At 36.4% G+C, this 27,870-nt stretch overlaps 1 protein-coding gene across 3 annotated transcripts in view; it reads left to right on the forward strand.

The window, feature by feature from the left end:
- The window catches only part of Atad2b (ATPase family, AAA domain containing 2B), a 129,622-nt gene that overhangs the window by 80,045 nt on the left and 21,707 nt on the right, over nucleotides 1-27,870 (forward strand). For 2 of the 3 annotated variants that reach the window (XM_013013666.1, XM_013013669.1), the window contains exons 19-22: nucleotides 7,212-7,397; nucleotides 12,611-12,746; nucleotides 15,504-15,700; nucleotides 18,827-18,986. In XM_013013666.1, coding sequence (XP_012869120.1) covers nucleotides 7,212-7,397; nucleotides 12,611-12,746; nucleotides 15,504-15,700; nucleotides 18,827-18,986 — 679 coding nt within the window. The remainder of the gene's footprint in view (nucleotides 1-7,211; nucleotides 7,398-12,610; nucleotides 12,747-15,503; nucleotides 15,701-18,826; nucleotides 18,987-27,870) is intronic. The other variant, XM_013013668.1, reaches the window with a different exon arrangement.

Here is a 27,870-nt window from a genome sequence, read left to right on the forward strand (position 1 = left end):
AAGACCAGTGTCCTACCATTTGAACCGTCACTCCATGTCTGTTTTTTTTGTTTGTTTTTGTTTATGGAGATGAGTCTCATGGACTCCTGTCTGGGCTGGCTTCTAACTGTGGTCCTATGATTTCAGCTCCTAAGTAGTTAGGATTACAGATATGAGCCACCAGAGCCTGGCTCCTAAAGTTTTGTACTTGTTAACACATACCAATTGAGGTATACCTCCAGCCCTTTATTAGCTGTGGTTATTTTTGAGCTAGAGTCTTGCTTTTTGCCTGGGAGGAGCTTAACCTTGATCCTCCTATTTATGCTTTCTGCATTTTTTTACTCCCAGCCTTTTCTATTGAGATGGGGTCTTATGAACCTATTTTTTCATAGGCTGTGTTGGAACCTCAGTCTTCCTGATTTAAGTCTACCATAGCTGGGATGACTGTGATACGCTATTGTATCCAGCTATTGGTTGAGATAGTCCTGTGAACTTTTTGCTCAGTGGCCTATGATCCTCCCAATTTCTGCCTCCTAAGTAGCTAGAATAAACAGATGTAAGTGACTAGTATTAACAGTTGACTTATTTATTTATTTAGGTCATGGGGCTTGAAATTTGGGCCTAGGCACTGTCTTTGAGCTCTTCTGCTCAAGGTGAGAGCTCTACCACCAAGCCACAGCAGTCGCTTCTGGTTTTCTGGTGGTTAATTGAAGATGAGTCTCCGACTTTCTTGCCTGGGCTGGCTTTGATCCTTGATCCTCAGATCTCAGCCTCCTGAGTAGCTAGGATTACAGGTGTGAGCTACCAGCACCTGGCTTATTAACAGATTTTTACTTTGTGATTCTACTTCTCAGATGTAACTGTGATGTTCAGTATTAATTTTATTGTTGGTTTAGAAGTAAATAAATTAGATGTAATTAAATTAATAAATTTATATATGGTCTGTTAAAATCTTTGTAGTGTGTATTCTAGAAGATGTTATAAATAATTTCAAATAGTGAAAGACATTTATCAGCAAACAGTTGAACAAGGAAGGTTCTGTTGTTACATTTCTACACATCCCCACAATGTATCAATCATACCCCTTTATCACTCTCTATGCTCCCACTGTCACCTTCCCAAGATGTTTTCAGTAGGCCTCATTGTTTTCATACATGAAGACAGACTACTTTGACCATATTCATCCTCTTTAAGCCTACCCTCCTGTTAGTGTTCCTCGTTCCAATGGCAGGCACCAACTTAGGTGGAGCCTGCTCCACTTTCCTGTCAATTTTCCATGTTTTCAGTGTATATTAATTGTACCAAAAGGCTCCACCATGGTGCTCCAGATGTGCGTATATTAAACCTTGCTTTAAAAACTAACAAGTGGCGCTGTGGCTCAAGTGGTAGAGTGCTAGCCCTGAGCTGAAGAGCTAAGGGACAGTGCACAGGATTCAAGTCCTACGACTGACACACACACACAACACACACACACACGCACGCACGCACGCGCGCGCGCACACACACACACACCAAAAAAAAATCTAACAACTGCTTTTTTCTCCCTCTTCTCTAGGCCCTTGTTGATCAGCAGCTTTCATTGAGTCTCTTATGCTGACTTCATATATTGAAGTGCATATTGATTTATATTCCTTTGATAAATACTCAGTAGTGGTATGGTGTTAGTTTTGTTTTTTACAAGGAACTTCCATGTTGATTTCCACAGTGGTTTTTCTACTTTGACATTCCCACCAACAGTGTATGAGGGTTCTTTTTTCTGTATACCCTTGGCAGCATTTGTTGCTATTTGCTTTCTTGATGATGGCCTTTCTAACAGGGGTGAGATCGAATCTTAGCTTAGTATTGATCTGCATTTTCTTTATGGCTAAGCATGTTGAATACTTCTCCATGTCTCTGTTAGCCATTTGCAGTTCTCCTATCTATTCATTATATTTTTTTCTTTTAGTGTTTAATTTTTTGAGCTCTATATTTTAAATATTAATCCTTTATATGTTGAATTGCTGGTGAGATTTTTCTCTCATTCTGTAGATTGTCTTCTTGGCTATAGAAATTGTTTCTTTAGCTGTGCAGAAACTTTGAGATAGTCTCATTCTTGTTTTTTTCTGGGAATTTTATTAAGAAAACAATTATATCTACTTACTAACTTACAGAGTTTTCCATTTGTTTTCCTAGAGTAGATTTAAAGTTGCAGGTCTTACTTACAGTTGTTCCGAGCCCTTTGGAGTTTATTTTACTTTTATTTATTCCTATTGTAAAGTTGATGTGCAGGGGCTGGGAAGGTGGCTCAGTGGTAGAGCGCTTGCCTTGCATGCCTGAGGCCCTGGGTTCGATTCCCAGCACCACATAAGCAAAAAGAAAAAAGCCGAAGTGGCACTGTGGCTCAAGTGGTAGAGCGCTAGCCTTGAGCTGAAGAGCTGAGGAACAGTGCTCAGGCCCAGAGTTCAGGCCCCACGACCGGACCCAAAAAAAAAAAAAGTTGATGTGCAGAGGGGTTACAGTTACATAAGTCAGTTGATGTGTACATTTCTTTATGAACAGTGTCACCTCTTCCCTCATTCTCTCCTAGTTTTTTCCCTCCTGCTCTCTTCCCTCACAAGTTGTATTGTTCATTTTGAACATAATGTCTAGTGAGTATCACTGCTGCATTAGTTCACCCTTTGCTCTCCCCTCCCCCACTATTTTTATACAGGAGGAGAGGAAAGGGTCATGTTTTGAGTCTCCTGCTGGTAGCTAACTGGTTTTCCCAGCACCATTTGCTGAAGAGGCTGTCATTTTCCAGTTTGTGCTTTTGGCTTCTTTGTGGAAAATTAGAAGACTGTAGATGTTGGTTTAAAAATATTGTTATTAGCATGTGTTAGTTATACAAGGGTGGGTTTTATTGTGACATACACATACATACATACAATGTGTCCTATCTATCTCTCTCTCTTCCCCACTCTTCTTATTTCCTAAAACAGGTTTCAGTGTTCTGTTTTTATATCAATCTAAAGTCCTTTGACCATATTCACCAATTATATCATTTATTTTATTCTGCTTTCACCCCTTGTTGTTTCCCATAACCTAATATAGTCTATTTTACTTTCCTGTTATTGTCCCCCCCCCCCACTTCTTTTTTGCATGTGTTAATTGTACAAAGAGCCACACTTCTGGCCCTGCTTTTTGCTGGTTATTTTTGGAGATGGGGTCTCGTGGACTTTTCTGCTTGAGGTGACCACTAGTGTTCAGATTCAGCGTTATTAACTTTAAAAATGCACTGGGCTGTAGCTTAGCTGTAGCTGCAGTGGTGGAGCATTTGTTTAGTTTGTATAAGGCTCCAAGTTTGATTACTAGTAGGGAAGGAAAGAATGGAGGAAGGACAAGGGAGGGTGAGAGAAAGGAAGGAAGGAGGAAGAAACAAAAAGGAAACAGTAGCTCATTAAATTTCCATACATGTTGATGAGGATTAAACCCAGGGCCTACCACTAGGCTACACAAGTGCTTTACTACTGAGCTTTGTCAGCCTCCAAACTGGTGGCTAAAATAATGACTTCAAAACTTGGCTTTTGAGATGATTAGAACTCTTGTAAATACAAGTTCAGTTTATATTATTAGTGCTTCCTTGTACTTCTGATTTTTTACTTTAATATCCTGCCAAAAAACTTATGACTTTTTTTTCAAAACAACTTAAAAAAAATCAGTTACCTGTGAGACAGTGATATATGGGCCAAGAAAGAGGCCAGAAGGAAATGGAGTATATAGTTCAAATAAACAACCAAATGAATAATTCACAGACACTAGTGTTTGTGTTCATTTTATTTGTGCAAGAGTGCTGGTCATGTCAGGTATTTTGAAACGGTTGGTTCAGTAATTTGGCCTACTGTCTTTTTTTTTTCTCTATAACAGTTTTTCTGTTTTCTACTACACCTTGCACATCCACCAATCCAAGACACCCTATAGGTGAGTATTTTTCTAGTTCTCAAATGGAACCAGCCAGTTGCTGCTTCATTAAAAGTAGGCTATTTTTATACTCTGAATTAATGCTTATTTGTTTTTACAGAACATATTTTACTCCACAACTTTACAAATTACCTGCAAATTGCCAAATGGCTATTTTTATCCTACTATCCCCTTCCCAAATTTCACAGTAACATTAAACTTTTCCCTCTAGTATTTGTACTCTTAAGAACTTTTAGATGCCAGTCTTACTGTGTTAGTTTTTCAAATTTTCAGCACAAAAACTACAAAATTAGAACAGCTTGGTTACATTTTTAGAAAAAAAATTAATGATCTTACATTAGTTATTCCATTGCTACAGTTCCACATAGTTTTTTGTTTTGTTTTGTTTTTTGTCAGTTGTGGGGCCTGAACTCTGAGCCTGGTCACTGTCCCTCAGCTCTTCAGCTCAAGGCTAGTGCCCTACCATTTGAGCCACAACACCAGTTTTGGCTTTTTCTGCTTATGTGGTGCTGAAGAATCAAACCCAGGGCCTCATGCATGCAAGGCAAGCACTCTACACTGAGCCACTTTCCCAGCCCTCCACACAGTTTTATACCATGTTTATTTTAACATTCTGAAATATAGTATAACAAATTGATAAGCAAATTAGTAGTTTTTCTAGAACTTAATTTTTTTCTAGAGCTTAAGCATGATTCTCCTAAAAGCTTAGGAGAAAAACTACAAGATTTCATGGATATTAGTTTCTTGTGGAGTTTTGTTTAATTCTGAATTTGTACTTTGGATCAGAAAGACTTACAAAGCCTTTTTGCTTTTCTATAATTGTCTTAGACTTGTCTGATCTTTTTCTAATTTTTAAAAATATAATTTAAAAAAATCTTTCAAGAAGAGAATATTTTCCTAAATTCTTTGGAAATAACAGACAATAATACATTCAATTTGTTAGTTTTGAGAGGATTTGATGAAAAAAGGAACAGAAACAACTTCCCATCTTCCCCATTTCTCATATAGCTAGTTCAGCTTTGCCATACAGTTATAGCACTGGTAGCACTGCAATGTCTAGTTTTTGACTTTACAAAGTTCTTATTATCCCTAACCTTCTATTGCTGTGCTCATCCTTGCTGATACTTGGTAATGGCTAGACATTCTCAACAAGTATTCCTGGAAAAATTAGCCTAGAAGTACTAGGAATGAAAGACAGAATTGATTTTTTTTAAAGGCTTCTTTTTCTCATTTTTCTAGAATATGAGGCATGCAGCATGCAGTAACTTGCATGGTGAATTTGGTGGTTAGTTTCTATAAGGTTTGACAGTAAGTTGTAGCTATTTTATTTTATTTATTTTTTACTATGATTTCCTTTTCTTCCTGTTGGCTCTAAATTTACTAGCACCAAGTAGGGAATTAGACAGTGACAATAGAAATTGGTCACTGATTTAGGTGGCCTGTAATATATATAAACAAATTCCTCAGTTGCTTTTTTGCTTCAGTGTAGTTCCTTTAAAATGTTTTGCCCATATTTATGCTTATTTTTCTGTTATGAAAACTTTCTATAAGAATTTTGAGGAAGAAAAATAATCCTTGGATTTCCATGGTAAGGGGTGTATATTTGCAGAAAAGGTCAAAATTTGAGAGTCCTGAAGGAGTTGTACTCTACAACTGTTCTGGATTGGTGGATCTGCAAATATTAAGGAAGGGAAGGACCAAATATTTCTTTTGATGTGAGTGATAATAATGTCTGCCTTTCTTCTAATTTGGGGTAAATTTTTATTTGAATCTTTTATCTGGTTTATTATTGAATTGACGATACATTTTATTTTACACAGTAGGCTTAAAGCTATATAAAATATTATTTAATTTATGTAATTGGTAAGCTCCCTCATTAAAGAAAATTAACCCTTTTTATAAGTAGGAAAATTTTCTTGTATTTAAATATTTTTTTGGTTTATATATGACAAACTCTTGCTATATGGCTAAGGCTAGCCTCAGACTTGAGATCCTCCTTCCTCAACCTCTCAAGTACCAGGATTACAGTACTCAGCTCCTAATCATGTTGAATGTTAGGCTCTTACTTCTATATCTTCTATTATGTAGGCTAATTGAAGTATATATAAAATAAGGGAAAAGGAATTGAAAATTTTAGGAATAGAATTGCCAAATTAGATTGAAAAAGACTAGTTGTATTTTTGCATTTATATCTAAATATGATTTTTAAATAGAGAGGTTGCATATTAAATATATAAGAATTGGTTGATGGGCTATTGTGCTGTTGACTTACATGTAAAAAACAACAGTTCCACTTACTAAAACTCAATCTGGTTCTTACTAGTGTGATTCCCAACTAGATAGGACTCATTAAAAACTGCAGAAAACTCCATCTTGTATTTTCTGACACTTTATTTATTGCTGTTTAGAGAAATAAGAATCTTTTGTGATTGTGAATAATTGAATTTAATATAATTTTTAATTACTGCTAATTTATTTCTCAATTATTGCTAACTTATTGCTCTATAGAGAAATAAGAATATTTTGTACTATTTTATGAAGGATTGAAGGTAAAGTATTGGGAAGATGAAAACAGATGTTTCAGCAAGTATTTCACTAATTCATCTTGTATATTCAATTCATATTTTGAGTAATTTTAGGATTTGTACTTAAATCAACTGTGTGTGATTCATTCATTTCCTAGGTGAAGCTTACCAATAACAAATGCATAATGCAAGCCAGATGCCAGTGGCTCATGCCTGTAATGCTAGCTACTCAAGAGGCTGAGATCTGAGGATCATGGTTTGATGCCAGCCAGGGCAGTAAAGTTCGTGAAACTCTTTATCTCCAATAAGCTGGAAGTGGCACTGTGGCTTAAGTGGTAGACCACTAGCTTTGAGCAAAAGAAGCTGGGTCAGAGCACAGGCCCAGGGTTCAAGCCCTAGGACCAACCCCTCCCCCCCAAAAAAAAAGGATGATGAAAATGTATATTTATCTCTTTATTTGCAGCATATTATTAGTAATGCTTTGTTTTATTATTTGTACATGGTAGACAAGTAGAACAATTTCTACCTTTATAGTAACATTTTATATATAAATATAAAGTAAGAATAGTTAAATGGCAAAAAATTACTTATTTTGATGGAGCAAGAATAAATAGAAACTATATGTAAGTCTGGTGCATCATATCTTGAAGAACTTAAATTTTGGACCTGAAACTTAACGACTGAAACAGGCCTGATATATTTTATATACCTAGGGATTGCTGGACAGACTGTAGAATAATCAGAGTTTATAAATGATGGTTCTTTCCTTAGATATTTCGTGAAGCTCGAAGAACAGTACCTAGTATTGTTTACATGCCTCACATTGGTGATTGGTGGGAAGCTGTCAGTGAAACTGTGAGAGCAACTTTTCTGACATTGCTACAGGATATACCGTCATTTTCACCTATATTTTTATTGTCTACCTCTGAAACCATGTACAGTGAATTGCCTGAGGAGGTAAGAACTGATTATGCATTTTTCCTTATTTACTTTTTAAAAATATTGACCTTGTGGGCTGGGAAGGTGGCTCAGTGGTAGAGCGCTTGCCTTGCATGCATGAGGCCCTGGGTTCGATTCCTCAGCACCACATAAGCAAAAAGAAAAAAGCCGGAAGTGGTGCTGTGGCTCAAGTGGTAGAACGCTAGCCTTGAGCTGAAGAGCTGAGGGACAGCGCCCAGGCCCAGAGTTCAGGCCCCACGACTGGACCCCCCCCCCTTAAAAAGAAATTGACCTTGTAAGTTGGACATCTTAATTAGTATCATCTAGGTTATATGTTTGGTTATGTGGTTTATCATTTTTTCTGCATGAGTGTGCAAGTCTTGCTGCTTGAATTCAGGGGCTAGGCCCTGTCCCTTTAGCTTTTCCACTCAAGGCTGTGTGCTCTATCACTTGAGTCACAGCCCCAACTTCAGGTTGTTTTGGTAGTTAATTGGAATTAAGAGTCTCATGGAAGCCAGGGCTGGCTGCAATTCTCAGATCTCAACCACTTGAATTGCTATAGAATTATAAGTATGAGCCACTGCTGCCTAGCTTAGTTTATCATTTTAAGTTTTGTCTTTTTTTGGTATAATAGTAATATTATATTTAGTGTTATAAGATGAGACAACCCATGCTTAGAACAGAAACTGACATACTTATTTACAGTTCTTCTAGGAAAGCCTTAGCTCTTACAGCTTCCCTCTGCTCCCGACTCCTGAGTCCTAGTTCTTGTGCTCAACGCTAGAGCCACAGTGTGATACTTCCCCTTTTCTTGTGGTTAATTGGAGATAAGAGTCTTATGAATGGATTTTCCTGGCTTCCAACTGTGATGATCAGTTCTCAGCCTCCCCAAAGTAGCCAGGATTACAGGCATGTGCCATCAGCACCAGCTCATTCTTTCTAGATCAGTTGTGGGGAATGACCTTTAAGCTATTCTTTGGTACCATCATTTTAAGTCAAATGTCACTAATACGTATTTTTTTTTAATTTGAGATTTATTTTTGAGTTCAAATTAAAAGTAAAACCACTGTTGATTCAGAAGAAATATCAATTTGTGATTGAAACTGGTGTTTAAAAAATTGTTTTCACCCTGCACTTTCTTAGTCTTCAATCTCATCCATTCATTTGTTCATTCATTCATTCAATTATTTTGATGGTACTGGGTTTGATCTTAGGGCCTGAAGTTTGCTAGGCATATACTCTAGCAGTTGGGCCATACTTCCAGCTAGATAATGTCCTTTGGAATTGCTAAGAAAAGATTTGCATATCTTAATATAAACCTTGATTATATAAAGTTTTATGACTAAGATATTTATTTTCTGAACTTTTTTAATATCTTTATATCTTGCTACAATGAATTTATTTAGTTAATAATCTTGTGAAAGAATAATATAGCCTTTTAAGGAAAGTATATTAAGTGTAGAGAAATTCACTTCTGATTATTCATCCTGATAACACACACACACACACACACACACACACACACACACACACACATCTCAAGACCATTCATCAGTGCATTTAGTTTATCAGTATGGATGGCAATAAAATTTAGCTGTATGTAGTAAGAGTCAGCACCACAGTACTGACTTATTAGTTTTCTTATCTTAAATATTTCGATCTAAAATATTTATCTGATTGCAAAGGTCATGTACTTATAACACCCTACATACTTTTTTTTTTTTGGTCGGTCGTGGGGCTTGAACTCTGCGCCTGGGTGCTGTCCCTAATCTCTTCAACTCAAGGCAAGCACTCTACTACTTGAGCCACAGTGCCATTTCCAGTTTCTGGTGGTTTATTGGAGATAAGAGTCTCAAGGACTTTTCTGCCCAGGCTGGCTTCGAACAGCGACTTTCCTGCTCGGGCTGGCTTTGAACTGTGAGCGTCAGATCTCAACCTCCCGAGTAGCTAGGATTACAGGCGTGAACTAACACCTGGCTAATACACTACAATCTTTATAGGACTTCTCCATAAAAGCAGATTGTGGATATGGTAATGCTTTGTTAGGCTTGATGAGTAGTTAGGAAAATTGCTAATTTCATATTCAGTTAAGGCCATTGTTCATATAATATAAATTTCTTAAATGTCTATTCTTTGTAATATACTGTACTGGTATGGAAAGGCTGATTTGCTTAACGCAGGTCAATGTCTTGTTTTCTTTATTCTCCTACCTACAGTGTTTAACTGCCTACTACAGTTTCTAGATACATGCATTCAAACACTACATATAGACTTACATGCACATTACTATTTTTAGCACAGTAAATCTTTTTAGATAAGTGAATAAAACATATGAAAACCAAAAAAGGCAGTCCCTTCCATATAGGAGGGAAGAAAAACACTGAAAAATTAAAATACAATATAAGTGCTATGATACAATATATAAAGCATGCTATATGAAAGAAAAAAATTAAAACTTTACCTTTTAAAAGATACCATTAGGGCTGGGAAGGTAGCTCAGTGGTAGAGTGCTTGCCTCACATGCATGAGGCCCTGGGTTCGATTCCTCAGCACCACATAAGCAGAAAAAGCTGGAAGTGCCTCTGTGGCTCAAGTGGTAGGGCTGAATTGCTGAGGGACAGTGACCAGGCCCAGAGTTCAGGGCTCCACAACCGATCAAAAAATAAATAAAAAAATATATATGAAGAAAATTTAAAAAAATATCTTTAAAGAACTTTTAAAAAGTTACATATATATATATAACTATATAAGCTATATATATAGCTATATAGAGGGGGCCTCAATTCAACAAAATGGTTTATATTTATAGTGCATCTTGGTCAGTGTCACCCATTCTGTCAATTTCCTCCAGCTTTCCCAACCCCATCCATTATACTCAAGTTAAAACAAAAGTTTTAAGATTTTTCAATGGAGAAAAGCATTTTTTTTATTACAAAAGTAATATACAGAGCCATTACAGTTAGTTACATAAGTCAGGTAATGAATAAATTTCATTTTGGATGTTGTACCTTCCCTCATGGCAACATTTTTAAGAAATGATGCTGGAAAAATTGGATAACTACATGCAAAAAAAAATGAGTTGGACCTTATCTAACAAGGTATAGAAAATAACTGAAAGTAGATCCAAGACCTAAACATAAATCCTAAATTTAGCCTTAAGACTCTTAGAAATAAACAGAGAGGCTGGACAGCAATGGCTTATGCCTGATCTAAGGATCACTGTTTGAAGTTTGTAGAAAGGCTTGTGAGACTGTCTTTTTCAATTAACTATATGATCCAAGCAAGTCAGCTTCTATGTATATACTCAAAATAAGTGAAAGCAGGAACTTGGACAAGTATTTATATTCATAAGCAGTATTATACACAATATCCAAAAGTGGGAACAACTTCAATGTCTATTGACAAGTGAATAAACGAAGTGTGGTATATATATATATATATATATATACACACACACACACACACACACACACACACACACAATGGAAAATTCAAAAGGAAAGAATTTTTGAGGGAGCTACAACATGAACAAATATTGAAGACAGTATGCTAAGTGAAGTAAGCTCTTCACAAAAAGGACAGTTGCACTCATGGGCCTACATTCATATAGATATGAATGTTTATAGTAATATTCATGATAGCAAAAAAAAGAAATAACCTATTCATTGGTGAATGGCTAAATATAATGTATCTGCTTATGGTGAAATACTATTTAGCAATAAGTGGGATGAAATACTGATACATACTAGAACTTGAACCAACCAAGTTGATTACAGTGAGTAAAACTATTCCACAAAAGCCTATCATCCTATATGAATTTCTAAAAGGGGAAAATCTATAGAGATGGAGACTAGTATCTCCAATGTGGTTGAATTGAAATATGTGATTATGAATGAGAACTAACTGCAAATATGAAACTTTTGAAGGTAATAAAATGTTTTAAAATTGGTATATGAGTTATACAATGGCATAAATTTACTAAAAAGTAATCAAAAAAATTTTAGTGAGAAGTAGTGAAAAGTATGCCTAATTAATACAGGAATGAATTATCTAAAAATCATCTGCTTGAGTAGAACATTTTGTACTAGTGTGAAAGAGAATATGATTTGTTCACTGATTTTAAGAGCCTTGCCTTGTGGCAATATGAAGTTTGGGGCTGGGACTATCAGAATAAGATTGCGAGTGAAGTTAGAGAAAAACAATTTGATATACTAGGAAAATGATGTTTTTCAGCCTGTTGGTAATAGCAAGAGTATCCGTGGATTATGACAGATTTATTTTTTTTATTGTGAAAATACTGTACAGAGGGGTTACAATTACATGGGCAAGATAATTAGTACATTTCTTATCAAGCATTGTAGCCTCCTCCTTTGTTTCCCCTTCCCATCCCTTCCCATCCTCCCCCCGCCACCCCCAATCCTCTAGATTTATTGTTGAGATAGTTTTATAGTCACAAAGTTAAACACAAGGAGGTTGAAATTGTCAGAATTCTTTAGTATAATTCTTTAATATAATTTAATATTCTTGCTGAATATTAAAAATTAAAACTAAATGTTTTACCCTTCATGTGCAGAATCAGTATTTTTAGGGTATTTGAGTTCTGTTTCTTTATCATTGCTCAGTCACGCCTCAAGCCCTTTTAGCTTTCCTTGTTTTTGAATTGAGTCTTAACTTCTTTGCTCAGTGCTAGCCATGGAACATAATTCTCCTACCTATGGCTTCTCACATAGCAGGGGTCACAAATGCATATCCTCATGACCAGCTTAATGATTGAGATAGGGGTGTGTATCTCAGTTTTTGATCTGCTTAACTTCAAGCCATGATTCGCCCTGTCTCTACCTCTTGAGTAGGATTACTAGGAATATAGATATGAACCACTGTGCCTGGCCCTTTCTAGCTTCTTATTACAGATGCTAGATAATTATTTTACAGCTTTATGTAAAAGCTCATTGAGATTTCTGCCATCTGAGTATTATAATCAAGTGTCTTTTTTGCTATTTTCTGATGACTTCCACAAAAAGTGTCATGTATTAATTGCTTGAACTGGACATTTTTCCATTCTTCTTTAATCTATGAGGTCAAATTTTCACGAGAATAACTGATGACTGGATTCTATATATAATTGCAAATGATACTGAAAATTGAAGAAATTTTAATTTAGTATAATATGTATTGCTTTTAATTCTCTGTATATTCAATGTCTTTGTGTGTGTGTGTGTGTACATGTGTAGGTTAAGTGTATCTTTAGAATACAGTATGAAGAGGTCTTGTATATTCAAAGGCCTATTGAAGAGGACAGAAGAAAATTTTTCCAAGAACTGATTCTCAATCAGGCGTCAATGGCACCACCTCGAAGGAAACATACTGGTAAGATAAGTTAAGAAATACATGTGTTTGTATGTGCATGTGCACATGTGCACACGTGTGCTGGTTCTGAGGCTTGAACTCTGAGCCTTCCTCTTTTGCTTAGCTTTTCTACTCAAGGCTGACACTACCATTGGAGCCATACCACTTCCAATTTTTCTCTGGTTAGAGGTAAGAGTCTCTTAGGTTTTTTTCTGAAAGGGTTTGTGTAGTGACCGCCTTGACCAGCAAGGAAGACGCGACACCGAACTCTTCTCTCTGCAGTTTATTCAGGACCTTTGAGTAATCTTCTGACCCCAACCCCGGGGAGAATTCCCCACAGCCTTAAGTACCTGCTGGGTAGCCAACCCTGAAACACTATGTAGGAACCACCAATAGGTTCAGGTGCGCGGAAGCAAGCCAGATTCTTTGCCTTAGCCATATAAGGAGTTGTTTACCACAGAGAGCACTCGCGGGCGGAAGCCGGTGCCATCTTCCAGGTGCGGCCTCTCGCAGCTCTCTACAGGTTTGCTTTAAACTACAATCTTCAGATGTCAGCATCCTGAGTAGCTAGGATTATAAGCTACTGATGAGAAGAAATACCATTTCTTTTTTTTTTTTCAGTCAGTTGTGGGGAATGAACTCAGGGTCTAGGTACTGTCTGTGAGTTCTTTTGCTCAAGGATGGCACTCTACCACTTTGAGTCACAGCACCACTTTAATTTTTCTAGTGTTTAATTAATTGGAGATAAGAGTCTTTCAGGGCTTTCTTGCCTGTGCTGGCTTTGAACCGCAATCCTCAGATCTTAGTTTCCTGAGTAGCTAGGATTACAGGCGTGAGCCATCAGTTCCCCACCAAGAGAAATACCATTTCTTGGAGTCAGTCTTTTGAAAACAACAACAACAAAAAAAGAAAACTTGATGAAAGTGAAGTCAGTTAGGTGCTATTGGTCTTCAGGTGGACAGACATAAAGAAATGACCAACATATTCACCTTATTTAAGATTTGGAGCAAAATCTTTTGAAGTCTTATTAAATAGGACTTCTCATCACTCCAATCCAGATGCTCTGGTAGCTTTCACATTCTGATGGTTTAAAAAGCCAAAGGAGCCGGGCGCTGGTGGCTTACGCCTATAATCCTAGCTACTCAGGGGGCTGAGATCTGAGGATCGCGGTTCAAAGCCAGCCCGGGCAGGAAAGACCGTGAGACTCCTATCTCCAATAAACCACCAGAAAACCGGAAGTGGCGCTGTAGCTCAAGTGGTAGAGCGCTAGCCTTGAGCTGAAGAGCTAAGGGACAGCGCCCAGGCCCAGAGTTCAAGCCCCACGACCAACAACAACAACAAAAAAAGCCAAAGGAAAAAAAAAAAAAACTTCACTTCTTCGCTGTAACAGTCACTTAAAGTACCCAAGTGTTTCACTGCCGGCTTGTGAATGCCAAGTTTTATGCTAATAATTTTGTGGTCCAGGTAGACCAAGAGTTAGAACATTTGCCTTTTCTGGCTTTTACTCCAATATTTAGGTGGCTCCATTCATTAGTACCTTTAATTATTAGTTGTGGCCTCCTGTGGATCTCTCAGGATTTTAAATATTTTATAGAAATGCCGTGTTTTTCTCCTTCCTACTCTTGGATGTATTAATTTTTTTGGTCCTGTAAAGATGTCAACTTTTGTGTTTAAGATTAGCATGTGTCTTTTTTAGTTGCTTCTATTGAATTTTAGTTTTCATCTTACAGGCTATTTAGAAGTCAGGAAAATACTTAGTATTTTATTCCTGAGCCTTAATGTAATGCCAGGAAAATGTTTTAAGGAATTAAAGAACATTATCATTAGGAGAATTACTAAGTATTCTTCGATTTTTTTTTTTTTTTTTTGTCTTAAGATACATATTGATGGGCTGGGAAGGTGGCTCAGTGGTAGAGTGCTTACCTCCCATGCATGAGGTCCTGGGTTCGATTCCTCAGCACCAAATAAGCAGAAAAAGCCGGAAGTGGTGCTGTGGCTCAAGTGGTAGAGTGCTAGCCTTGAACTGAAGAGTTGAGGGACAGTGCCCAGGCCCAGGGTTCAGGCCCCACAACTGGCAAAAAGAAAAAAAAAAGATACATAAATTTTATATAACATCTTAGACTAGTTTCTTTTTCTTCTATTACTGTGGTTCAAGTTTTAGTTTCTTCTATTTTTTTTCCTTTTCTTTTTTTCTCCTTTATCGACAGCTCTTACATATAGTACCCAGAATATGAGGTGATTAGAAGACCTGTCTAATATTACAAGTTTGGGGGGATAGGAGGGATCAGAGAATTGTTATTTATCTAATATACCTTTCATGTATATATGTATGCATGTATGATTATCCCATAATGCTTACTTAAGAAAAATCACTACTCAGTAATTGACTTTCCTTGAGCTTAATATAAAAATCTATTATCTATTATAAAAAATCTACTATTTGTCTTTTCAAGTAGTCTTATTGTTTATTATTTCGTAAATGAAGCTATTCTAAAATGAAACTGTTCCTTTTTCTTTTAATTTAAATTTACTTGCTGGATTTTCATGGCTCACATTTATCTGTGATTCTCCTTTCCTTTATAGTTGTTTTGTTGTTTCGGTTTGGTTTTTGGCAATACCAGTGTTTGAACTCAGGGCCTGGTGTTTACTAGGCAGGTATTTTTTACTGTTGTATTACACCTTCGGTTTCCTATGATTTGAGTGAGAGAATGCCAGAAAAGTTATTGAGGTCCTGGCTCACTGTGTTGGGATCTTAACATTTTCTTCTATTTTCTCCAGCTCTTTGTGCTATGGAAGTGCTTCCTCTTGCACTGCCTTCTCCTCCTCGTCAGTTATCAGAATCAGAAAAAAATCGGATGGAGGATCAAGAGGAAAATACTTTAAGAGAATTGCGGTTGTTTCTCAGGGATGTAACCAAGAGGCTGGCCACAGACAAACGCTTTAACATCTTCAGCAAACCGGTGGATATTGAAGAGGTCTTGTTTCAGTAGTGTGCAAACAGTGAAGTTGAACTGGCTAAAAGAAAAAAATATTGACATCTTTTTTTGGAAGGAAAAAAAGCAAAGGCATGGATGAATATTACCCCTAGCCTATAAAATTTTAATCCATGTTATAACTACCAATGTCATCATCAAACATCTGGTGACTTTTAGATGAAATTAGTGACCAATTTGTATGTGTCCTCTTAATTATTAATGATCTTTGTGATCATGTACTCTTCAAGTTAAGAAGAGGATTAAAGTTGTTTTACTGAAATATTCTTACTAGACTATTTTTATTCCAGGATAAATCCTGTTCTCAAAAATTATATTGGTATTAATCCATCAATACCAACTACCATTGGCATTTCTTTCCCAAATTACATACATCTTGTTAAAAAAGTAGCTAAGAAACTTGAATTTTTTTCTTTCATATTTTGAAAATACTCGTCTCTAAGACGCTGTTTGAAGTATATCACATACATCTAAAACTGTTTTTGTCACCATGGATTTTTCTCTGTTCCAAGTGGAAAATTTCTCACTTTGTGTATTGTTTTGTGTGCTTGTGGGAAGCATGGATTGTGATGATGAGAAAAGGAATTTTCCATTTGGGATCTACTATGATACTATCAATTACATTTTTTTTATCCTGGGATAATATAGTGTGGATGAACACAATGTGATCTTTACTGGCCTTCTTCTTATAGTTCAGACTCCATGTTTGAGCAGCTTTGATGTTTTTATTTTATTTTTAATTTATTTTTTTTAATTTGAATTATAAAATGATTCAGAGTTTAATGCTATGTCCTGATTGTGAAATCTGTGCTTTAGGACCTGAGCAGATTCCTTTGGAACCATTACCTGATCTGTGACTGGGAAGAATGAGCTAGCATTACTTTTTTTCCCTCCCGAACAAGTCAAAATATCCTCTTTCCCATCTTTTTGGAATAAAGGGACTATCTAAATTTTTGTTTATCTACAGTCATAGTTTTGTCCATTTGATCCTCTCAAAAACCTTGTAAGTTCATTATTATCATTCTTATTTACAACTGAGGAAATTGAGGCTTGTTGGCAAGTGACATAGTGAAGATTTGAATATTTTTTAAAATTCAAATCTCAGACTTTTTTTTCCCTGTGAGATAGGTTGTCACTATATAGTCCATGCTGACCTCAATCTGGATATCATCCTGCCTTAGTCTTCTGAGTGCTGAGGGATTGCAGATGTGCACCACCTTATCCACAAGCCCACATTCCTTTCGTAATAGTTAATACCTTATATCTTTCTCCTCTGTGCATGCAGGATATATCTGATTTGTATTTTAAATTGGTAAACAAAGCATTGTACTTGTGGAGAATTTTTTCTTTCACAGAACTATCAGCCAATGTTAAAGATTTTTTGTGTAGGAATTCGGTGCTGAGGATCAAACCCAGAGCCTTAAACATGTTAGTCAAGTGCTCTACTAGTTGAGCTTCATCTTCAGCTCTACAGATTATTATTTTAAATAAAAATAAATACCTCTGCCTTTTTATATATTTGGATTCTGATAATTCAACTTCCCATGCTAAGAATAAACTTTTGCTGAAGCAAACATTCTCCTTTTAACCAGAGAAGATGGTCAGAATTCAAAAGGCATTTATTTATAATGTAATAGGAGTTATCTAAACATAGGACAGTGGCAAGGGATACAAATAAGACAAGAATTTTATGTAAGGGCATATTTCTTATTCTTCTTATGTTTATTCTGGGTCTTTGATAACTTTTGAAGCCAAAATGTAGGGAGTATCTGGGAAGCATAGAAGAGTGGAAATGAGATAATATGTAGAGAACCTAAATATAAACTTTTATATTAAAATAACGAAATTGAAGTGCCCACAAATTTTTATCAAATTTGATCAAACAAAACTCTAGAATGTTAGTATTGGATTTAAAATTAAGCATATTTATTAGATTTTATAGTTTTAACAATATAAAATTTCATGGTGCTTTTCAGTTTATAACCATTTCCATTTATGTTAGGATATGCCAGTACCAAGAATCCAGTTAATGCCTTCTGCACTGTTACTCTAGTTAGCTGCACTACTGTATAGCTGCACTACTGCCCATAGACGATTGATTGAGTTTTCAGCCATTTGAGGCTAAAACAAAGTATATATACTCATACCCATATCTAATATTTTTATAAGTAATCTTAAAATTTGAAAAATGCATATGCAAATTATATATATGTACATAGTTTGTACAAGTATTTCCGTATGTGAACTCAAAAGTCATGCTATTGATGACATCTGAAATTATGAGAAATCATGCCATGTTTTTAGAGAGCATGCTATGTTTTCAGAAACTTGTCCTGAATTAATTTAAGATAGAGTTGCTAAGACTACTTTTATATCAAACTTAAGTACTTGATTTGAGATTTATATTGAGGAAGGCAATAACCATAGAAGTTGCTAATACTACTTTCTCATTAGTACAGTGAAGTGAAACATAAAATTTGTTATTTTGGAGCATGTTGCAGAAAATTGACATGTAAACCAAAAAACAACTTTTGTGTGTGTGTTTGTTTATACTTTGGAGTAAATTCAGCAAATCTAGTTTTGGAAATAGTACTGTACTTTGTTATATAATCGACTGAAAATATTTGTAATGACTCCAAAGGATTAGAAAATATTTTCCATGAAATGATTCATTCAACAAAACTAAAAAAAAAAATTCATTGAAAATTTTAAAAAGATTTACCAGAAAAACTTGTAATAATAGAAAAAGTTTATGCTTTTTATTTTCCTTTTCTTTATCTTCATTTAAGGTACTATTTAATGATGCTTATTGGCTACTTTTACTCATGCATTTTTTTTTGTATCAGATAAGCCCAAAAGGTTTAAAAACAAAATTCCCCAGACAGTCCATTGCAAATTTCAAGTTGATTATGCTTGGAAGCTAAAGCTTTTCATGGAAAGTATGTCAGAAAGTAACTTTATTAGCATAAATAGCACTGTAATTTTGCTAATTTGTTATTTCTTAAATATGTAGATTTCATTGTTAATACTTGTGGTGTGTTTTTATAAACCATGTAGACAATGGAAAAACTAGAAGTAACTTAAGCTAAAATATTCTATTTGTATTAGGTTTCAGATTATCTTGAAGTAATCAAAGAGCCAATGGATTTATCAACAATAATAACTAAAATTGACAAACATAATTACTTGACTGCCAAGGATTTCCTGCAAGATATTGATCTCATCTGTAGCAATGCTTTAGAGTACAATCCAGATAAGGACCCTGGAGGTAAGTAAGGATGCTTAGGGTAGGGTTCACTTTGATAGTTAGAGGATGTTTTACATTTGTTTTATGAAATCATTATGCTTTAAATAGGTAAATAATGCTGCCTATTATATTTAGAAATTTTGAGGAACTAATAACCTACTGTAAAATAATGTGCTTAAATTAGAAAATTTTGTAGTTCTAGATACTGTGTTCATGCCTAGACTTTAGTTTCTCTACTTTTCTTGCACTTTTGTACTTAGATTTTGTTCAGATTGATAGGAAATAGAGCAGATGAGAATTGAGTTTGAAATATATTTAGTCAACAATAGCTTTGATAATGAACACAGCAAATTTTGAATTGGTGGTAACCCAGGATAGAAAAAGTTCATCTTTCTTTTCTTTCTTTTTTGTGGGGAGGCAGAGGGTGGAACTGGTGTGTGAATTCAGGGCTTTGCCCTTGGTAGGCAGGCAGGCAGGCACTGTTTTGGTTAAGTCATGCCCTCAACCCTTTTCTAAATTTTATTTTTTATTTCTTTTGTTGGTCATGGGGCCTGAACTCTGGGCCACTATTCCTAAGCTCTTCAGCTCAAGGTGAGCACTCTACCACTTGAACCATTGTGCCATTTCCGATTTTCTGGTGGTTAATTGGACATAGGAGTTTCATGCACTTTCCTGCCCGGGCTGGCTTTGAACTCTGATCCTCAAATCTTAGCCTCCTGAGTAGCTAGGATTACAGGCATGAAACACCAGTGCCCAGTTTCAAATTATAATTTTTTCTTCAAATTTAAGTAGGTATACAAAAGCTTGTCATTCAACAAAGTAGTTTATGAAACAGTTCGTCTTGATGGTGGGGATAATGCTGTCCCTTTTTGTCAAGGCCTGCTCAGACCCCATTTCTCCTATTCATGGTTCCTACCGTAGTTGGGGAATGGAGATGAACTACCACACCCAGTATTTTTGTGGAGGAGATGGGTTCTTAATGAGCTGTTTTTCTCAGGCTAGCCTGGAACTTCAGTCTTCCTTATCTACATTCGGGCTATATTAAACTCTTTTGTGTAGATCATCTGTTCTGAAGCTGTGGGTATCTTAATATTATTCTACTCTATATGCTATTGTCCCAACTGTTGTCATTGACCTTCAGGGAAGACCACCAAGAACATTTGTAGGTATACAAGATGAGTTTATTGTAAGCAAGGATGATTTTATTGTAATAAGAAAGAATATGCATCATGGAATCACACAGAATTTGGGCTTGTATTAAATAATCTTTGGAAAAGTGCAAGAGGTAGAATTTTGTAATAAACTGGATTCTGTTAAGAAGTAGGATAGCTGGGCAACGGTGGCTCACACCTGTAATCCTAGCTACTCAGGAGGCGGAGATCTGAGGATCATGGTGCAAAAGCCAGCCCAGGCAGGAAAGTCCATGAGACTCTTATCTCCAATTAACCACCAGAAAACCAGAAATGACACTGTGGCTCAAGTGGTAGAGTGCTCACCTTGAGCTGAAGAGCTCAGGGACAGCACCCAGGCCCAGAGTTCAAGACCAGGACCAACCAAAAAAAAAAGTAAGATAATTTTTTAGATTGGTGTTTTTTAAAATATATTTTATTATAATTAAGGTATTGTACAGAGGGGTTAGCAAATAGTATGGAGGGGTTAGCAAATAAATTGGGTAATGAGTACACAGTGAATTTTGAATTTGTGGTAACCCAGGATAGAAAAGGTTTATCTTTCTTTTGTTTCTTTTGGGGGGGGGCAGTGGAGGGAGGCAGACTGGTGTGTGAACTCAGAGCAATATCCTTAAAAATAACATATTATGATAATGTATCAATATTTTTAGTTTGATCCTTTGTTATAAACATTGGCAAGTTGTTTGTTTCTTTGTTTATTGACTATATTAGTTACAATTGTGAGATTCATTATTTCATCTCCAGATATGTTTACATCATAGTCCAATCAATGTCACCCTTCCTAACATATCCCTCTCTGACATACTCCTCTCTAACTTATTCCTTCCCCTTTCCAAGAAATAGATAACTATTTTTTTTGGGGGGGGGTCTAGTCATTGGGGCCTGAACTCCGAGCCTGGGCGCTGTCCCTAAACTCTTCAACTCAAGGCTAGCACTCTACCACTTGAGCCATAGCGCCACTTCCGGCTTTTTTCTTTTTGCTTATGTGGTACTGAGGAATCGAACCCAGGGCCTCAGGCATGCAAGGCAAGCACTCTACCACTGAGCCACCTTCCCAGCCCAGATAACTATTTTTATAGAGACATAGTTTTATGTATATCTCTATTTTCTTAGAATAAATTTCTTAAAATGAAATTTCTGGATCAAGCACCATATATTTTTAAGGGTCTTAATCTGTAATATTAAATTTTTCTTTGAGAGCAATTTTTGAAGAAAACCTCATTCCAGCACCTTCGTGAGGATAACTGCTAGCCAGTGTAGCAGTTTTATTTGAGTGCTTTAGTACAATGTATGTCCTCCTGTGGTAGAGTAGGTGGTGAGCTGTAAGCTAGATGTCAGCCTCATTTACTTCCTTTCCTTGATCATTATATGGGGTCCTGAGGACAGTTTGCATGAGTGCCTATATGGTATTTTAAACAGTATATGATAGTTCTTGTGTGCTGATGCCCTTAGCTGTTAGTTTTCCAGAGACTTCTGGTGTTGGTTCTGTGGTATGGTAGTGGGAATATGGGCTTTGTAATTAGACTTAGGCTTTAATCCCATTATTTATTTCCTAGTTCTTTAACTTTGATCAAGTTAAGTTCTCCACATTTTAGTTTTCTCATCTGTATTCTTTTTTTGAGGTGGTTGTAAAGATTAATAAGGATAGCATTTTAGGTTGAATCTTGTGAAATTGCCATTTTTATATGGCTCAACCTAAATATACGATGCCTCTAGCATATTATGTTCCTTAACGTTTAACTATTGGCATTTATTTCCTTGTTATTTTTTAAATGATAAGTTTTTGGTAGGTAACTATGTATTTGCCTTAAAGTGACTACTTACACTTCATTTTTATTTCATTCTGGAATCCTACTTTAAATATAATCCTTTTCCTCCTTTTTTTGTGGTATTGGATTTGAACTCAAGGCTTTATACTTATCCAGCATACCTACTTGGCTGGCACTTTACTATTTGAACCCTGCCTCTCACCTTGCTTTTTGCTGGGTTACTTTTGGAGATGAAATCTCACAGACTTTTCTGAGTTAGTTTGGAACTGTAATCATCTGTAATCAACTGTAATCCTGTGTTGTAACTGATCTAGGGATTATAAAAATGAATTTAAGTGCTTAGAGGAATCCATTTGAGAAGATCAATGCAGACTTTTTCCCCTAAATAATTAATCATAACCCCATTGATATATATATATATATATATATATATATATATACACACACACACACACACACATACATACACACATACACACATATACACACACCACTTTTAAGGAAGAAACAGTAGTTTCTGGTTCAATACAAAATAAAATTGTATAATTAAAAAATTTGGCTCTATTTTATACCTAGGGTTAACCTGGTATACTTGTAACTTCCTCCTTCACTCTTTTAGATTAGTACAAAATGATATAATTCAAAAGCCTTCTTCTAGCTATGTTCAGATTTTTTTCACAGCTTTAGTCAAGAGACATGTTTTTTTTCTTAGCAACAGAATCACTTGTTATGTACCAGCAAAACAACCTCAGGGTCTTGTTGTGTAGCAAGTGGAAATTACATGAATGTTATATTACTTTTACAAGTTCCCATAAGCTTACAGTGTTCCATTTTGCAGAACACTTGGCCATTTGAGGGGGGAATAAAACTTAGCATATACATATAAGATATAATCTAGCATTTGGAAACTATCACTGTTGCCTTGAGGTTTACTCAGATTTTCTCCCTTGAGGATAATATGGACAGAAATTAAATATGAAGTTGAAAAGAAAGAAAATGACCAGTATCAGATATTTGATCCTTATAAAAATTAAGGTGGATGGCTCTGCATTCATAGTCTTGTGTGGTCTGGATTTTCCTTGCTCCTAAGCCCCCCCTTTTTTTTTTGTTTTTTGTTTTTTTGGTCAGTCATTGGTCTTGAACTCTGGGCCTGGACGCTGTCCCTCAGCTCTTCAGCTCAAGGCAAGTGCTCTGCCACTTGAGCCACAGCTCTACTTCTGGCTTTCTAGTGGTTAATTGTCTCACAGACTTTCCTGCCTGAGCTGGTTTTGAACGGTGATCCTCAGATCTCAGCCTCCTGAGTAGCTAAGATTAAAGGCCACCGGTGCCTGGCCTAAGCCCATTTTTATACCTATCATTATTGGAGTATTTTGCTGAACTTTCACCCCTAATCTTGAATTTTCTTAGAGTCTTCTATTTTGTACACTTGTGTGGGAATAAATACCCCAGATTCACCCAAGCTTTCATAGCTTTATGTGTTTACTCTTAGTACATTTCCAAATTTATTTGCCATAGTTGTATTTTTCTAGGCTTCAACTCATTCTATTAGTATTTATGAGTGCCATGTTCAATTATTAAGCAAGATGCTTAGAATAAAAAGATGAATATGACATTTTTTGCCCCTTAAAACAGAAATATCACATATATTGGAGTATCATAGACCATTATTCTACACTAGCTAACTATACTGTGGCAAGGATTATTTTATATATGTTTGCATTAATCTACTAGAGTTGCCAAAATAAAATATAACAAACTGGGTGTTCTAAACACATTTCTCTTGAGAGCTCCCTTCTTAGCTTGGGGTGACCCACTTCTCCCTGGAGCCTTTTCTTTGTGCTTGTGCCATTATGTTCAATTTTCTTCTTACAAAGGCACCAATCAAATTGAATTAGAACCGACCTTCATTTTACACAATTACCTGTTTAAGAAGCTTTATTTTGAAGTACTGAGGCTTGAGGTTTTGAAATGTAAATTTTAAGGGAATATAATTCAGTTCATAAGTTACATATAACATAGTTCTTACTACCTAGAAATTAATTTTTAGAGATGACAAATATGCTTATCTAATTACTGGTGATTATAGCAACAAAAAAGTTAAAGAAGTAATATAGAGGTAGCAATAATGAATAATGTCTTGATGTGGTAGCAAATATTCATAATGTGGTATTATAAGGTCTAAATTAGAGGTTGTGTGTAACACAAAGAAGGTCCTGTCTGGAGCTGACCAAGACACAATGGATCTGGCATTCTAGGTTAAGAGAAGCAGTGTACAAAGGCATAGGGAGCCTATCTGGGGAATAGAGTGCCTCTGTGGATTAGGGGGTAAGTAAGTACATTTCTACTCACCAAGCACTCATTTATTAATTATTTTTATGTATAAATTACATTTAAGGACAGAAATTTACAGATGATTAAGACGTGGCCTAACTATGAGTTTTGGAGTAAGAGAATGATGAGCTGGAGTTGTGAGACTAGTTGAGATTCAATTGCAATAATCGCTACCAAAGTTAAATATTGAAGGCCTGGTGACCAACCAGTTAAATATGCTGACTGAAATCTATAATAACATCTCAGTTTTTGGTCTGCATAGAGGAATCTGAGTAAGTAAAGCAGTGGAGGACAAACTATGTGTTACATTTTATATACCTGTATAAAATGCAGATCTTTTACAGTAGTACTAGTTACACCATGATGGTTCTAGAGATCAGAAGGAGAGTTTAAGCAAGAGATACAGATAGGAGTCTTTGGTGTGTACGAGTGGATTCCTTGCTTCCCTTGGATACTGTGGAGAGCGTTGCCCAGGAAATAATATCCTTTAATAAATACCAGAAGACTTTCTTCTTAGGATAGTTCCCAATATTACAGTTTCACTATCTTTGTGACTGTATTGCCTCTACTGGAGTTTATGCAATTTTTTAAAAATAGAATTTTATTGAGGCAAAAATCGTGTATAAGAAAGTCTACCTTTGGAATGTATATGATTGTACTGAGTGCCAGTGGCTCATACCTTTAGTAACCTATAGTTATTCAAGAGGCTGAGATCCAGACAATCACAGTTTGAGGCCAGCCAGGCAGCAAAGTCCAAGAGACTTTATCTTTACAATAACCAGCAAAACGGATGAAGAGAGGAAAGGTGAGCAAATGCAGTAATGATATTCAATGTGCATATGTGAAAATGGAACCAGGTGTCTTGAGGGGATGGGTGGAGTTGAGAGGCATACAAAGGATAATATTGATCAAGATGCATTGTACTTATAAACTGACACATTGAATTGAAACTCCTTTGTACACCTACTTAATGATAATACTAATAATTACATAACCATCAAAAAGCTAGGCTGGGCATGTAATTCTAGTGGCTCCAGTGATAGAGTGCTGGTGGAGAGAGCAACTCAAGCTCAAACTCCAGTATCAGCAAAAGGATACAAAGCACATATATTGTTTAATTATTAAAATACAATTTTAAAATGCTTTGTGTGTGTGTGTGTGTGTGTTCTAGTCTTGGGGCTTGAACTCTGTCCCTAGGCTTTTTTGCTCAAGGTTAATGCTGTACCACTCTAACCACAGCTCCACTTCTAGCTTTTTGGTGGTGAATTGGTTATAAGAGTCTCAGGGAGTTTTCTGCTTGGGCTGGCCTTGAACCATTCTCTTTTTGTTTGAGGCTAGAACCTTACCACTTATGCAACATGTTCAGTCTACCTGTTTGCTGGCTTCTTGAAGATAAAAGTCAGATTTTTCTGCCTGGGCTTGCTTCTAACTGTAATCCCCAGATCTCAGCCTCCTGAATAGCTAAGATTACAAGTGTGAACCACTGGTACTTGGCATATGGATTGTTGTTTTTCTTTTCTCCACTAACTTATTACTTTTTCTTTTTATTCAGGATTAGGTTTTCTCTTTTTATTCAGGATGAGGATGTTCATTCTGGTTTCTTTTTTTAATAGTGGCTAAAATTAGAAGCAACTTAAAATTCCAGAAAGATAGATACGTTTTGAAAAATTTCGATATATCCTACTTTGGATTGTTCCACTGCCATTAAAATTTGGTTTTCACACTATGTAGAAAATGAACTATGCAACTTGTGGGCAGGGATGGGAAGGGAAAACTGGGGGAAAGTGAAGGAAGAGGTGACATTGTCATTGTCCAAAAGAGAAATGTACTAATTGACTGACTTCTTTTTTGGGGGGTTGTGGGGGGGTCCCGGTCACGGGGCTGAACTCTGGGCCTGGGCGCTGACCCTCAGCTCTTCAGCTCAAGGCTAGCGCTCTACCACTTGAGCCACAGCACCACTTCCAGCTTTTTTTCTTTTTTGCTTATGTGGTGCTGAGGAATCGAACCCAGAGCCTCATGCATGCAAGGCAAGTGCTCTACCACTGAGTCACTTTCCCAGCCCCTCATTACCTGACTTCTGAAATGGTAACTCCTCTGTACAACTTCTTAATAATAACAAAACTATATTAAAGTATTTAAAAGTATTGGGAGACCTCTGCTTTTGTATGGAATGTAGAATAAGAGGGACTAGATTTATCCTCTTGCTTGAACAGAAATAAACTAAAGACATAAGAGCTAAGACTTCAAGGGGCCTCAGTGGCTGGAGATCTTATGTGGGTGATGTTGTGACATACCACAACTAGTTGGGTGTTGGTGACTTACGTATGTAATTCTAGTTATTCAGGAGGCTGAGATCTGAGGATCGTGGTTCAAAAGCAGCCTAGGCCGGTGAGATTCTTATCTCCAATAAACTACTCAAAAAAGCTGCAAGTGGCATTGTAACTCAAGTGGTAAAGAACTAGCCTTGAGCACAAAAGCTCAGGGACAGTGCCCAGACACTCTGGTTTAACTCCCAGGACAGACACACACACATAGACACACACACATAGACACACACACACATAGACACACACACACACACACACACACACACACACACACACACACACACACACACACACACACACACACACACACACACACACACACACACACACACACCCAACACTCCCGCCCCCCCTCCCCAGTATGTGCATTTTTTGTTTGTTTAGTCAGTTGTGGGGCTGAACTCGGCCTGGGCGCTGTCCCTCAGCTCTTCAGCTCAAGGCTAGCGCTCTACCACTTGAGCCACAGTGCCACTTCACGTTTTTTCTGCTTATGTGATGCTGAGGAATCGAACCCAGGGCCTCATGCATATGAGGCAAGCACTCTACCACTGAGCCATCTTCCTAGCCCAGTATATACAGTTTTTATGTCTATTATACCTCTTATACATCAAAGAGTCTATTTAAAAAACAAAAAGCAAAATCCTAGCTGGTGGCTCATTCCTGTAATCTTAGCTTTTTGGGAGATTGAGATATGGATGGTTGAGGTTTGAGCTCAAGGAAGGCAGAAAATCTCAATCTCTAGAATTTTAAAAGTTTCTGAAACAGCCAACAATAAGCAGGGCTGGAGGCAAATAGCTCAAATGACAGAATGCCAGCTACAAGCAAGCCAAACTAGCAGGAGACCCTCTGCTAAAACCTCAATACTACCAAACAAAAACAAACCTCCACTATATTGGAAATGAACTTTACAACTTTGGGTGGGGGATTGAGGAAGGTGGGGGAGGAAGGGATAGTGGGAGAACAGCAAAGGAGGGGGTAACAATGCTGGACAAGAAATGCACACATTACCTTACTCATGTAACTGTAACCCCTCTGTACAGCATCTTTGCAATAAAATAATATTTTTTAAAAAAGAAAAACCATAGGATGTTTTAATATGTTAACAGTAAATGCAGATTACAAAATAATTGTAGTTCTTTGGTCATAAGGAAAATTGTTGATATCTATATTTATGTGCCCTCATCATATCTTCTATATTATATTACTATTATGCTAGAGTTTTGGAATATTAGATATGGATATGGTACTACAGTTTTTAACTTTAATCTCTTGAAATTAAGTAATCATA

This window comes from Dipodomys ordii, unplaced genomic scaffold (assembly GCF_000151885.1).
Source record: "Dipodomys ordii isolate 6190 unplaced genomic scaffold, Dord_2.0 Scaffold20, whole genome shotgun sequence".
NCBI lineage: Eukaryota > Metazoa > Chordata > Mammalia > Rodentia > Heteromyidae > Dipodomys > Dipodomys ordii.